This window comes from Macrobrachium nipponense, chromosome 2 (assembly GCF_015104395.2).
Source record: "Macrobrachium nipponense isolate FS-2020 chromosome 2, ASM1510439v2, whole genome shotgun sequence".
In the NCBI taxonomy this organism is placed as follows: domain Eukaryota; kingdom Metazoa; phylum Arthropoda; class Malacostraca; order Decapoda; family Palaemonidae; genus Macrobrachium; species Macrobrachium nipponense.
This window is the reverse complement of record NC_087201.1, coordinates 125,838,129-125,852,844: the sequence shown is the minus strand read 5'-3', so window position 1 is coordinate 125,852,844 and position 14,716 is coordinate 125,838,129. Positions and strand designations below refer to the sequence as shown.

Here is a 14,716-nt window from a genome sequence, read left to right as displayed (position 1 = left end):
ACCCAGAATGTATACAGTTACCATCCGAGTTACGACCTGCGCGAGTTACGTCCACCCGTACTTACGACAGTGTCCGACAGGGGTCTATTTTTTTATATTTTTGGCGGCGTTTATCTGTGGCAGCGCGGTAGCGTAGTGCGTGCGGCGCGGTATGACAGTTACGACGGCGCCGGCCAGCACAGCATCCCAGACACTCATCCCAACCACCTCACTCACTGTCTAGACATTGTAGCAGTACTGTAACATTGTAGCAGGAAAATTTTTTTCATTACACCTTTGCCATGGCCCCTAAGAGAAGTCTGACTCATCAGAATGCAATTCTGCCAAGAAGCTAGGAAGGCACTGACGTTGGAGATGAAGATGGACGTAATCAAGAAATATGAAGGTGGATGAAAGTTAATTGTATAAGCAGAAGTCTCCATCTCTCCCACTCCACGGTCTCCACCATTCTAAAGGACAAGGAAAGGATTAAGGACGCAGTGAAAGGAGCAGCCCCAATCAAGTCAACTATTATCACCAAACAGCGTGAAGGACCGATAGCAGACATGGAAAAGTTGTTATTTAGCGGCTGGAAGATAATAGACAAAGAAATGTGCAAGTGATGTTGCGAGCAGTGCAAAGCAAGGCAACAAGTTTATTTAAAATGTTAAAAGAGAAAGGAGGTGAAGAATATGCTTCGTTGGAGTTTATAGCGAGTGATGGGTGGTTTCGTCGATTCGAGATCTGGTACCAAGTGCACCATGTTCTGACGAAAGGCGAGGCTGCCTATAGCATGATGCGCCTGCTGCTAACGGCTATTCGTTGAAGAAGAAATTTGATAAACCTAAATTTGTGCAAAGAAGGATATATTTGCCTGAACAGATTTTTAATGTGGACGAAACTGCCTTGTTAGGATGTGATGAAGAAGAAATTGAAGAACTGATAAGTGAAGAACCTGAGGAATTAACAAATGAAGAACTGTTAGCAATAGAAAGAAGAAAAGGAAAGCTGAAGAAGAACCGAAAGAGAGAGAAAAGAAGTTGTAGAAGAGGAGGAGCCCGAACGAAAGTTTACTGTAAAGGGATTATCGGAAGCCCAATACAAATGCTTAATACAATGCTGCATAAATTGGAAGGAATGGATCCGAATGTTGAACGGTTTGCCCGGATAGAGAGATCTATGCAAGAAGTAATGAGGCCATACAAAGAAATCTACGATGAAAAGAAAAAGCAGAAGATCCAAACGACACTTAGCATGTTTGTCAAACGAACACAAAAGCCCGCCTCATCCAGCATCGAAGCCACCCCCTCCCCTACATCGGCCAGCGCAGTAACCACCCCTTCCCCATCCCCTGCCTCGCCTGACTTAACAGCTGATCTTTCTTTCGACCGTGCGTATGAAGAAAGTGTTGATGACGTCGAACCAAGCACCAGTGAACATTAATTTTGAGTGTTGTTTTGCTTATTTTTTTACATGCATATGTATTTTCTATTTTGTACTACAGTACTGTATGTTCTATTTTTGAACTGTAACTTTTCTATTTTCATATTTTGATCTTCATTTGTATTTTTGTATAATAAATTCAACTGCAGTAATAAATATTTTATTTCTAAAAATGTTATTGTTATAATACAATTAAGTTTGTTCATACTTACCTGGCAGATATATATATAGCTGTATTTCTGACGTCCGACAGAATTTCAAAATTCGCGGGCACACGTAGTGGGCGGTCAGGTGGTAGTAACCCATTCCCGCGCTGGGCGGCGGATATCAGGAACCATTCCCATTTTCTATTCATATTTATTCATGGCCCTTGTCTCCTGAGGGGAGGAGGGTGGGCACTCTAAGTATATATATCTGCCAGGTAAGTATGAACAAACTTAATTGTATTATAACAATAACATTTTGTTCATGAAACTTACCTGACAGATATATATATAGCTGAATCACACCTTCGGATGGTGGGTAGAGACAGACTAGGATTTTTTAGGAAATTTAAATTAAAATAAAAGATTAACTTATTGGTTCCTTACCTGATAGCAGTAGACTATGTTGATTACTGTCTCCTAAAGCCTGCTTATGCTTTATCAGAGTTGCCAGCCAGGTGTTGACCTGTAGTGCTGGCGCTCTCTGGATGCTCTGTCAACGGGGGCGTGACCACAATGCGACAAGACCATCTAGGCAAACATATGGCAGTAACACAGCAACCGACCACCACCTGACCAACTAACGCAAAACAAAAAACCCCCTGATATTAACACCATGGAATGGGAGATTTTCACAGAAGATCTCACCATCAACCAAAAAACACAATAAACTAACCTAACTAGCTAAGGGATAGGGAGAGAGCTACCTTCAAGCCCCCAAAACTGTGTCTGCCGAAATGTAAGGTCCCAAAGAACTACAGTTCTCGTAAATCGTCCTCACATCCCGGAGGTAATGTGAGGCGAATACGGAATTGCTCCTCCAGAAGGTGCTATCAAGAATATCTCTGATAGACATGTTCCTTTGGAAGGCAAGAGAGGTAGCTACGGCTCTGACCTCGTGAGCTTTCACTTTAAAGAGGCTCATATCAGTCTTCTGGCAAGATGAATGAGCCTCTTTAATGACGTCCCTCAAGAAGAAGCAACAGCATTCTCGACAACGGCAAATCCGGTCTCTTCACCGAGCACCAGAGATTACCTGAGGGACCTCTTATCTCTCTAGTCCTATTCACATAGAACTTGAGAGCCCTGACAGGGCACAGGGCTCTCTCTGGTTCTTGACCCACGAGACTCGATATTCCTTTTTTGATTTCAAAGCTCTTTGGCCAAGGATTAGACGGGTTCTCGTTCTTAGCCAAGAAAGAAGGGTTCAACGAGCAGACAGCGCTGTCTCCTTGAAACCCACTAGGCTACTGAACGCTTGGATTTCACTAACTCTCTTCGCCGTCGCCAGAGAAGTTAGGAAAAGCGTTTTCCTCGTTAAGTCCCTTAGAGAAGCTTCATGGAGAGGCTCAAAGGGACTTAGCATCAGATGTTTCAACACCACATCTAAATTCCATGAGGGCGGTCTTGCTTGTGGAATTTTGGTAGTTTCAAACGACCTTAAGAGATCGTGCAGATCCTTATTGTCGGAGAGGTCCATTCCTCTGTGGCGAAAAACGGCAGACAACATACTCCTATAACCCTTGATTGTAGAACTGCCAATTTTTGCACATTTCTTAGATAGAGTAAGAAATCTGCTATCTGATTCACAGAGGTCCGTGGAAGAGGAGGAAAATTCCTTCCTTCTTGCACCATGCCCTGAAGGAAGACCACTTAGACTGGTAGACAGCTCTTTGAAGAGGCTCTTCGAGCATTAGGCGATTGCTCTCGCAGCTGCCTTTGAAAAAGCCTCTCGCTCTGGCCAAGCTTTTCGATAGTCTGAACGCAGTCAGGGCCAGAGCGAGGGTTTGGTGAAACCTTTTGAAGTGAGGCTGTCTGAGTAGATCTCTCCTCCAGGGCAACGTTCTTGGGAAGTCCACAAGGAACGTCATGACCTCTGTGAACCACTCTCTTGCTGGCCACATTGGGGCAATCAGAGTCAACCTTGTCCCTTCTGACGCTGCGAACTTTCTCATTACGTCCCCCATGATCTTGAATGGGGGAAAGGCGTAAAGATCCAGGTCTGTCCAGTTCCAGAGCAACGCGTCCACTGCAATTGCCCCTGGGTCCATAACGGGGAGCAATACAGAGGAAGCCTCTTCGTCCTTGATGTAGCGAACAGGTCTACTAGAGGACGTCCCCACAATTTCCATAACTTTGACAGCTTCCTGGTGCAAGGTCCATTCTGTTTGGTAGAATCTGATTCCGGCGGCTAAGAAGGTCCGCCCTGACATTCTGAACCCCTGCCACGAATCTTGTCAGGATCTTGATGTGCCTTGCGTCTCGCCCATAGCAGAACTTCCTTCGCCAGGAGAAAAAAGGGATCGGAGCGAGTCCCTCCCTGATTCTTTAGATACGCAAGGGCTGTGGTACTGTCCGAGTTGACTGAACACCTTGCTTGACAGTTTTTCTTCGAAGAACTGCAGCGACAGGAATATCGCTGCCAGTTCCTTTACATTGATGTGCCAGGCTACCTGTTCCCCTCTCCAGGAGCCTGACACTTCTTCCCCCCCTAGTGTTGCTCCCCAACCGGAAGTGGAAGCGTCTGAGAACAACACTAGGTCGGGGCATCAGAAGATTTAAGGAGAGGCCCTCTCGTAACTTCTGAGGGTCGAGCCACCATCTTAAGTGTACTCTTACTTCGTTGGAGATCCTTAGGATCGCATTCAGGTCCCCTTTCGACGTCCATTCTTCCGCAAGGAAGAATTGAAGAGGCCTGAGGTGCAGTCTTCCCAGCGAGACAAACTTTTCTAGTGAGGAAATGGTGCCCAGCAGACTCATTCCACTCCCTCACCGAACAAGCTTCTCCTCTAGGAAGGCTGCGACTTTCTCTAACCCCAGTCGCTGACGTTCCTGGGATGGAAAACGCCCGAAAAGCCACTGAATCCATACTGAATCCCCAGACACACGATGGACTGTGTCGGGGTCAGATACGACTTTTCGGTGTTGACCAACAGACCCAGAGACTTTGCTAGGGCTAGCGTAAAACTGAAGGTCCTTCAGACACTTCTGCCTCGACGACGCTCTGATCAGCCAATCGTCGAGGTAGAGGGATATCCTGATTCCTGACGAATGGAGCCACTTCGCTACATTCCTCATAATCATTGTGAAAACCATTGGGGCCGTGCTGAGACCGAAACAAAGGGCTCTGAACTGCCAAACCCTGTTGTCCAAGACGAATCTCAGGTACTTCCTTGAAAGAGGGTGGACTGGGACGTGGAAGTATGCGTCCTGCAGGTCTAGAGACACCATCCAGTCGCCAGGTCTCAATGCTCCCAGCACCGACTGAGGCGTCTCCATTCTGAACTTTATCTTTTCTACAAAAAGATTTAGCCTGCTCACATCCAGGACCGGGCGCCAACCTGCGACTGCTTCTTCGGCACTAGGAAAATCCTGTTGTAGAAGCCCGGTGACTCTAGGTCCAAGACTTGTTCCACCGCTCTTTTTTCGACCATCTGGTCTAAGAGATCGAAAAGAAACACTTTTCTTCTCTCCCTGATAGGATGGAGAGAGGTCTCTGGGAGTTGAAGTCAAAGGAGGAGGATGAAGAAAAGGGATCTTGTACCCCCGTTCTACTATCTTGAGGGTCCAAGGATACCGCTCCTCTCTGCCTCCAAGACTCCGCAAAGAATTCCAGTCTGGCCCCGACTGGTGTCTGAAGGACGAGATCTTCATTTGCTGTTTTTCGGTTTGAATGAAGCTCTTCCTCTCGAAAAACCTCTCCCTCGAGGAGCTGCTCTCGGAGGGGGGTGCCCCGCGAAAGGGTTTTGACTTTCTTCGGGGCGGGGGTTTTGCTGAATGTTGACGTGGAAGGAACCGCTGGACGTCTTGAAGACTGAACCAAGAGGTCCTGGGGTCGCCTTTTCTTGCAAACTCTGTGCAAGATCCTTTACCATAGCCTGGGGGAAGAGATGGTCCGAAAGAGGCGCAAAGAGCAATTCCGCTTTCTGAGCGGGAGATACCGACTTAGCAGTAAAATTGCACAGCAGTGCTCTTTTCTTCAGGAAGGCAGTTCCAAAATCGAAACTAGCTCCTCCGAACCATCCCTGACGGCCTTGTCCATACATGACAACACGCTGGACAGCTCCCCCCAGACTGAGAGAATCAGGACTTCTAGACTGAAGGTCCAAAACTCCCAGACACCAGTCTAGGAAATTAAAAACATTAAGGGTACGAAGAAGTCCCTTCAAGTGGTGGTCAGTCTCAACCGGAGTCCAGGTCACCTTAGCAGACGCTAAGAGAGACCTCCTCTGGGCGTCCACTAAACTGGAGAAGTCACCCAACGCGGACGAAGGGACCTTTATCCCCACATCCTCCTTGGTCTCATACCAAACTCCTCCTTTCCCGGCGAGTCTAGAGGGTGGATGGGCGAAAGTGTCTTGCCCTGATCCTTCCTTCTGGACATAAAAGTCTTTTGAAGTTTCTTAAACGTCCTCTTGGTCGACAGAGACGTCTTCATTTCGACGAATTCAGGGGTCTTTACGGTCTTGGACGACGAAAGTTGTGAGGGAGGAGACCTAGGGGCTGTCGGCTGGAACTTGTCCCCAAATGCTGAACGTAACAGCCTAACAAGAACCTTGTAGTCCGAGACAGCTGAAGCTACCGGCTGTTCTTCCTCTACGGAACTCCCTGGACTACTAAGCTCCCCTTCCTCCCTCAAGAGGAACTGGAGAACGCCTATCAGGAGAGGGAGTACGTCCTTAGGCTCAATCCTGAATAAAGACTTCCGTTGGTTGGAAGTATCCACTACAGGTACGGAAGCAAGCGTACGTTGATCTTTAGATGCACGGACATCTTCCGAAAGAGAAGCATCCTTAGAAGCCACGTTAACTGTCTTAACAGAAAGCTCCCTTACGAAAGGGAAGCGCGAGCTTCCTGGACGAGCAGGCTGGCCAAAAAGCGTTCCTGCTTAGACAAGCGAGCGTCCTGCTTTGCAGTCTCCAAAGCGTCCTGCTTCGCTCGAAAAGCGTCCTGCTTCACACGGCGAGCGTCCTGCGGAGCGTCCTCAAAAGCGTCCTGTCTATAACCAGAAGCGTCCTGCTTCGCGCGCCGAGCGTCCTGCCGAGCGTCCTTAAAAGTCTTGAAGAGAGCTCAAAGCGTCCTGTCTAGAACGCCGAGCGTCCTGCCGAGCGTCCTCAACCGCTACTTGCCGAGAGCGTAAAGCGTCCTGCTTCGAACGCCGAGCGTCCTGACGAGCGTCTTCTCCTGAGAGAGTAAAAGATCTGCTAGGAGAGCGAGAACGTTGACGATCCGGAGGCGGAGAGAGAGACGAGCGAGCTGAGAGAGAATGAGGGCCGCTTCGTCCTCTTGACGGGCAGCCGAACGTCCTTCCTACGCTTAGGCTCGACTGCTGCTGGGCAAGTCCTCTGAGCCATCAGCGACGTATCTGGTCCTGAAGGGACACAAGGATATCCTTCGTAGGTGACGAAGGAGCAAAAGAAGGGGCAGGACTGAGACTGCGAGAAGGCGAGGGGCGAGGGGACGCCTCCTTCCTTCTAGCAGGTACAGCTATCTGCCTCTCAGGTGAACACGCCTGTGCGTGGAAACGAACGTCCTCATCGGTAGAAAGCCTTCCTCTCTCTGAGGAGGAAAGGCTGTCATAAGCGTCCTCTGACGAAAGGAGGAGACATAGGACGTGAAGCGTCCTCAAAGCGAAAAGTCCTTTTCAACGGACGCGAGTCTCTCCGAGCGCTCCACCCCTTGCGCGGGGAGGACGCTTCGGAGGACGAAAAGCAATCTTTCAGGATACGCGCTCGTGCGCGCTCCTTGGCAGCCTGGGATTTAGCAACAAGGCCTGCCGAAGGGACGCCAGATCGGTGGGGAGCCCCCGTAACCCTCTTGCGGCTTTCGACATACCACTCCCTGAGTCCTGGGAGTCCGATAGAGGTCTAGGCCTAGAGGCATTATGGGGCCCGTGATCTGACGCCCCCTCCACCAACAAACCTAGGGGCGACAAACACAAACTTTCACTGGGCCGGTTTCTAGGGCCAAAAACTTTAGATTCGAGAGCACGAATAGACTCTAGAATCAGAGAAAGGGTGTTACCTTCTCCAGACACAGCACTGGGGCCCGAAGGGCAACAAAACAGGATTAGGTTGGGCAAAATCTACTGGTGTTAGAGGAGGAGAACTGTTACTATCCTTACCTTTAGTAGAGCTGCCCTTGGAGGAAGACCTCCTGACTCTATCGCGCTCTAATTTACGCCGATAGGTCTCATACATCCTCCATTTATCATCATCCAAATCCTTACATTCATTGCACCGATCATCAACACGCAAACATGCCCCCTGCAATCCATACAAACTGTGTGAGGATCAACTGAAGGTTTAAGAAGCCTCACCTTACATTCACTCCTCACACACACTCTGAAACTTCCCGAACTTGATCCAGACATACTGAATCTAGAAAAGCAATCCAAAATCAAAAACCAATCCACTATTCCGCGTGCCAATCCAACAATCCAGAAGTCGATACCAAAAGTCAATCCAGATAATATTAAGCGAGATAATGAAAAAATCCTAGACGGAGGTACTGTAAACAGATGTTTTGCAGCACCGGCGACAGAAAAAATATGAATAGAAAATGGGAATGGTTCCTGATATCCGCCGCCCAGCGGCGGGAATGGGTACTACCACCTGACCGCCCCACTACGTGTGCCGCGAATTTTGAAATTCTGTCGGACGTCAGAAATACAGCTATATATATATCTGTCAGGTAAGTTTCATGAACAAACCATATTATATTAAGATGTATGTACGTAGTATATCAACTAAGCAACTGAAAAAAAAAGCTAAATACATTGCACCTACAGTATAATATTAAAAATATCTCTATGATAAAATGATAAAAGTGAAACTAAAAGGCATAAAAATGATAAATACATAAACAGCTTGTACGTATAGTACAACAGTATAAATTATTCAAACAGAAAAAGTATGCATAAAAGTGAAACTAAAAGGCATAAAAATTATAAATAAACAGCTTGTATATACATATGTACAGTAATATTATTCAACAGAAATATATGATAAAATTATAAAAGTGAAACTAAAAGGCATAAACAAAAAAATGATAAATAACACGCTTGTATATACACAATAATATTATTCAACAGAAAAGGTTACTTAATTAAAAATGCAACACATTCAATATCATATGTCCTCGGAGTAACAGTATAATCTTCCACTTTAACCGAGTACTTATAATCCACGTGTCGGCCATTTTGGCTGGTATTTTCGACTAACGACCATTCTGACATACGACCTGTTGGTCGGAACGGATCTAGGTCGTAACTCGGATGGTAACTGTATGCCTACTTAGGGCTCTGTCCATTTCCCTTAACCCATAATGCACCAGTGTTGTCGACACCTGTTGTATTAAAAGGTTGTTTACATTGTACCCTGAACTCAAGTACTGGAGGAACCACACTGGGCCTATACAGCCTCCCCTGCATTCTCCTTCAAATAACACAGTGGTTTAGTGGAGATCTTGGTGAAGAAATGGGCCTCTTTCTCTTTAATTAGGACATCAAGAAAAGGGAGGCAGCAATTCAATCGTAAAGGTGAGGCTGCTGTGTTGGTGGAAAGTGCGCCTCAGGTCTTCTAATTCTTCCTGGTAATTGGCAACAACAAAGGCATCGTCAATGTCCCTCACATACATTCTGGGTTGGCTGCTACTCTCAAAGACCCAGAATGTATGGAGGTACATTGATGATACCTTCATCGTAGCTGATTCGCGGGAGGTACACTCTGGGTTGGCTACTACTCTCGAAGACCCAGAATGTACGTGAGGTAAATCGACGATACCTTTGTCATTGCTGATTCACGGGAAGAAATAAAAGACCTGAGGCGCGCTTTCCCCCAACACAGCAGCCGCACCTTTACGATCGAACATAGACAAGACCGCCGCCTCCCTTTTCTCGACATCCTAGTTAAAGAGAAAGGGGCCCATTTCTTCACCAAGGTCTACACTAAACCTACGAACCTGAGTATGTCTCAATGGAGAGAGTGAGTGCCCAGAGAGGTATAAGCTCTATCATCAGTGCCTACATCAAGAGGGTCCTCTCGCACTGCTCCTCCTGGAACGACACCCACGACAAACTCCAAGCGTGTTGCCCAGGTCCTTGTTGATAATGGACACTAATTAAACCATAGAAGAATATATCTGCAAGAATGTCGAAAACTGGTACCAGCAGGAGCCGCGCCCTAACGTTCCTGAGCATATAGATCTCTTGTATAGAGGTTTCTTCCACTGAAAGTACAAAGATGACAAGTGCCCTCTGAAAAATCATTGAGGAGAATGTCAGCGCCACCAACCCCGAGAAGAAGATCAATCTAGTAATTCATTACAAGAACAGAAAAACAAGCAGTTTGATAATAAAGAACAATCCAGCTGCCCCTCAGCAGGACCCTCTTAAGAAAACCAACGTGATTTACTGTTATTCATGCTCCATCCAAGGATGTCTTGGCCGTTATATCGGGATGACCATGATGCATTTTTCTAAAAGAATTTCCTGCCATGCCCAAGATGGAGCGATCTTCAGTCATGCAAAAACTGCCCACAACCATCGAATTAAATGACAAGACATTATCCCAAATATTGATATTATTGATCAAGTCACAGAACATTGCCAACTGCCCCTCTTAGAAGCCTTGCATATAGGAAAAGAAAAGCCATCAATGAATATCACCAAAGAGACTTTTCTGCTCCCTACAGCTGTCATAGGGCTGGCAACGAGCACCCAACGCAATGCGAGCACCAATCAAAATTTAGTGAATTCTGTAGAGCAGAATTCGCCTGCCCCTTCTCAGTACTACACTGGTCTTGCATGCAAGACCAGCCCCAACCATCAACGCAAGAAAGACAGCCTAGGCCAAGAAGGATGCCCCCATGCATCCAATGATAAATAAGCACTAAATTTGACACCACCCACCCCTCCTATAAAACCTTATCTGAACCCAGAATTCATCCAGTTCATCCTCACCAATGTCCTGATGAAGACCATGGAGATGATCGAAACATGCAGACTACACCAGCCCCTGTAGGAGCCCTACCAGCAGTACAAGGATACATAATACCTGTAAACAAGAAAATGCCAAAAATACCAGATTCTGTTGAAGTCACTGGCCTTGGTTTCTATATCCATTCTATAAGCAAAATATATAATAAAATATTTTTGATAAAATAATTTTGACAAATATCCTAATTATGAATATTGGAATTCTACTCAATAACCTAACTCAGTCAGAAAAATGAATTATCAGAAGAATTGAAAAGACCCTGTATAAGATTAATTTGTTAAAAACTGCCATTATTTTTAACAAAACGTATCAAAGAAGATCTGCTCCCTACAAATAATAATAATAATAATAATACACTTTCCCCATTAAACCTTATTCTCTTTGGGTAATCAAAAATGTTGATCACTCATCTTTTTAAACTGACCTGGGCTACTCCTCGTGTCTGGTAGTCATACAGCATCCAGTGCTGCTGATTCACAGATCTCCTTCTGGCCAGCAAGCCAGTTCAGATGGTCACGGTCTTATTCACTTTTGCAGAGACAGTCTCCTGTCAAGCTATGTTGTATGATTTGGGCTGTCGTAAGTCAGTCTTCAGTTAAAGACCTTGGATTTCAACACTTTGTTGGGTTATCCATACTTTATTAGTCATATGGGACTTGCATTTCTGCCATCAATGGTGTTGTTCCTTTCCAATGAAGGGTAATCTGCTCCCTCACAGCCTAGCCTTAGTGCTTTACTATCCCAGCAAAATCTCTGCATAGAGTAGCAAGGAAGATTTGTTTGGCACCCTGTATAGTCTCGGAGGGACGGGGTCTCTCTCTCTCATCCAGAGTGTGGAGCAGAGTCTCGGAACTTTTCAGTTCCTGATGCGAAGTTTGAAAGTTTTTCACTGACCTCTCCGACTGGAACTTTAGCTGGTGGTTCCAGGCAGGTTGTTTTTTTTTTATGCCTTTTGCAAACCAAAGGTTCTTCATGAAGGACCTGGGGTTTTAGTTTGGAGTACTGGAAGGAAAACCCTTCACTTTTTAGCATCTGACGAGTTTTGACTCCTGTACAGGGGACACACCTACAGTACTCATTTGACACACGAAGCCAAGGTGTAAGACAAAACATCCCGAAAATAATGAAAAATAAATACCCATCATTACTCCCAGGAATGGGACATTGGGACAAAAAAAATGACAAATTTTCTAAGACAATTTGTATTTTTCATAGCTACGAACCTTCGGTCTTAACACTAGGATAATTTTCTTGCGCCTAGCTGGATCCAGTTAAATCGCAGATGAAAAGCAAGGAATCTTGTCAGATCTGGCAACATGTGCGTATATCGGGTGAAAAGTGGTCAAGGACCACGCACCCATGCTACAGTGTCCAGTCTTCCCAACCCAGGATGTCTTTAGGAAGACAGAGGGGCGGCTAGAGGTGGAGCAAACTATGAAATTGGGCAAGAGTAAAATCCCAGACTCAAACACCCATATCTGAGGTACATTAATCACCAGGCAGTAAATTGGCACCTCACTACGCAGATCCATCCCAGTGTGAGCCTCAGGGAGCATGGGAGAATAGGGAGGGAACCATCCTCCTGTCTAAGAGGGTACATGGTACAAGAAGAATTCAAAGTGACAGCAAAGACAACAAGGGTGTAAGATATTCAGTCCAATGGGCACACAGGGAGACAGCAGGAAGCATGTCCTCACTACTTGAAAGCTAAAGGAAAAGTGGCTACTTTCAGTAGGTGAGTTGGGGTATTATCCTACTTACTGCCCCCTTAACTACAAGTTCAATAGCCATTCCAGCATGTGCTGATGGAAATTCTTGATATAAAAGGCAATGATTTGTATCCCCATAAGAATAACATTTTTTCCACAATGGGGACTTTATATTATTCATTCTATAATAAACTTTTTGTAGAAATGACAAATTTTCATGAGTTTACCTAAATCAGAATCAAGCTGTGCATTAACTCTTCTTGCATTGGTTCGGAAATCATCCATATTTCTAATCTCTACATCGTCTTCCTCTTCTTCAAGGCCCTTTAGACGCAGTGCTGAAAGAAATAAAACAAAATACTACATAGTTAAACAAGTTTTAAATATACTAGAAATGCAGTAATATATAAAGAATGTCAAAACTGAATAACAAAAAATTTTAAATCCAGTGACTCATTACACAATAATGAATGCAATGATATATGTACAATATAATTAAAGTATTTTCACCCTTAATGGATGGATCCCCTCTAACAGGTTTTGGGTGGTGGATGGATCCACTCATGGTTGTGGCGGGATCACAAGCAAAGCAAAGCAAGCAACAAAATCTCCCCATATTTACTTTATCGAACATGGCTGACAAATAGTTCCCCCAGCCACACTTTCCCCTTTATGTTACTAATTACGCAGGACAATTGGCTTAACGAGACACAGAACACACAAAACACAAACACATGTACTCACCTTAGACTCGAGATAATCAGGGCGAGACGCTGTGCTGTCCGCTGGATATAGTTGTTGAGACACAACACTCACTGAATTCAATACACAAAGACAGACAAGCACCAAACCCATACAAGAACTCCAAAAAAACAACATAACAATCACTACACAAACAAATACCAACAACTCGAAAACAACACAACAAATTATACAACTCAGAAACACAACTCACTACATAAACAATCAAAGACAACTCGACAAACCAATACACAAACAACCGCCAACACTGTCTCCAACAAACAACTTGTAAACACCAAAACACAAAATCAAACACAACAGACACTTTACCTCAACAACAACCAGACAGACACATGCACAACAACTATACAATATCAAAATTAATCAAATCACACAACAACAACTGACCATCAATAGACTACCTTACCTCTGTCCTCCACAATAGCTCATTACAGACTGTCTTGCTGACTGACCCAGCAACTGCGCCAGCAGACAACCCAAAACAATCACCCAACAAGCAAACCATTGCTAACTATCCATCCAAAACTTATGCTCTCTCTCTCTCTCTCTCTCTCTCTCTCTCGATAGCTCGCTCACTCACACTCTTCAAAATACACATACGCACTTAGACACTACCATACAGCAACACCAAGCACGAACACGACACATCAAACACACAAAAACATTTAAACTTTCAACTATTCCTGACAACTACAAAAAACCCAACAATGCTCTCACTTACTCTCTCGCTCTCTCTCTCTCTCACGCAACCCTCGAAGATGTTGTCAGATGTAACTACCATATAACTCCCCTGTATGGTGAGCATCAATATTACTTGCCATCAATTTGAAGGAATTGGGCAGGAAAGAGTTTCCATTACTTCTATAGCCCATAAGTTTACTAATGAAAACTTTTATACAGGCTAAAATCAAGGCGCAGGTGGCTCATGAGCTAGTTGTGATCTTGACTTCCAAGAGAATAAGTACTGCCTCTCTCTCACATGAGGCCCCAAAGACCTTTGGTCTTAACAATAGAATAATCTTAGCACCAGAAGGAAACCAGTTAAAAACAATCAAAGATTGTAATGCAAAGAATCTGTGGTATCTGGCAACTCATGCATATACGAGGTGGAAGCTGGTCACCGACCACACTTGGAAGCTCATGACACATTAGTCTTTCTTTTTCACTGAAAGACTTATTTGTTATCTAAACCACTCCCCACTGATTCAGACACCATCCTTTAACAGCTAACAAAATCCTTTTAAACTTCAGTAATACAAAGGTTATGTTATAAGTTTTGATATCTAACAGAATCCAAGGACTGTGAAACCTAGCTAATTTCTGAACCCTTAAAATTTACCGCTAGGTATAACCGTACACATTTTTTCTTTTCTATACTTGAAAGATAGATGAGTCTTAAGCTTCTGTACTATACATTATTGAGTGTTATAATTACCTACAATAAAACCTGATTACAACCCTTAATAATATCTAGTATACGTATGCTTGAAACTTATCCACCTTTTAAATACAGAAAAGAAAAAATAGGTTATACCCAATAGTACCCAATGGTAATCTTAAGGGTTCAAAAATCAGCTAGGTTTCACAATCCCAGGATTTTGTTAGCTATCAAAACTATAGC

At 44.7% G+C, this 14,716-nt stretch overlaps 1 protein-coding gene across 1 annotated transcript in view; it reads right to left on the bottom strand.

The window, feature by feature from the left end:
- LOC135220975 (synaptosomal-associated protein 29-like) overlaps window positions 1-14,716 on the bottom strand; it is a 181,961-nt gene that overhangs the window by 119,023 nt on the left and 48,222 nt on the right. The window contains exon 6 of the mRNA XM_064258662.1: window positions 12,561-12,671. Coding sequence (XP_064114732.1) covers window positions 12,561-12,671 — 111 coding nt within the window. The remainder of the gene's footprint in view (window positions 1-12,560; window positions 12,672-14,716) is intronic.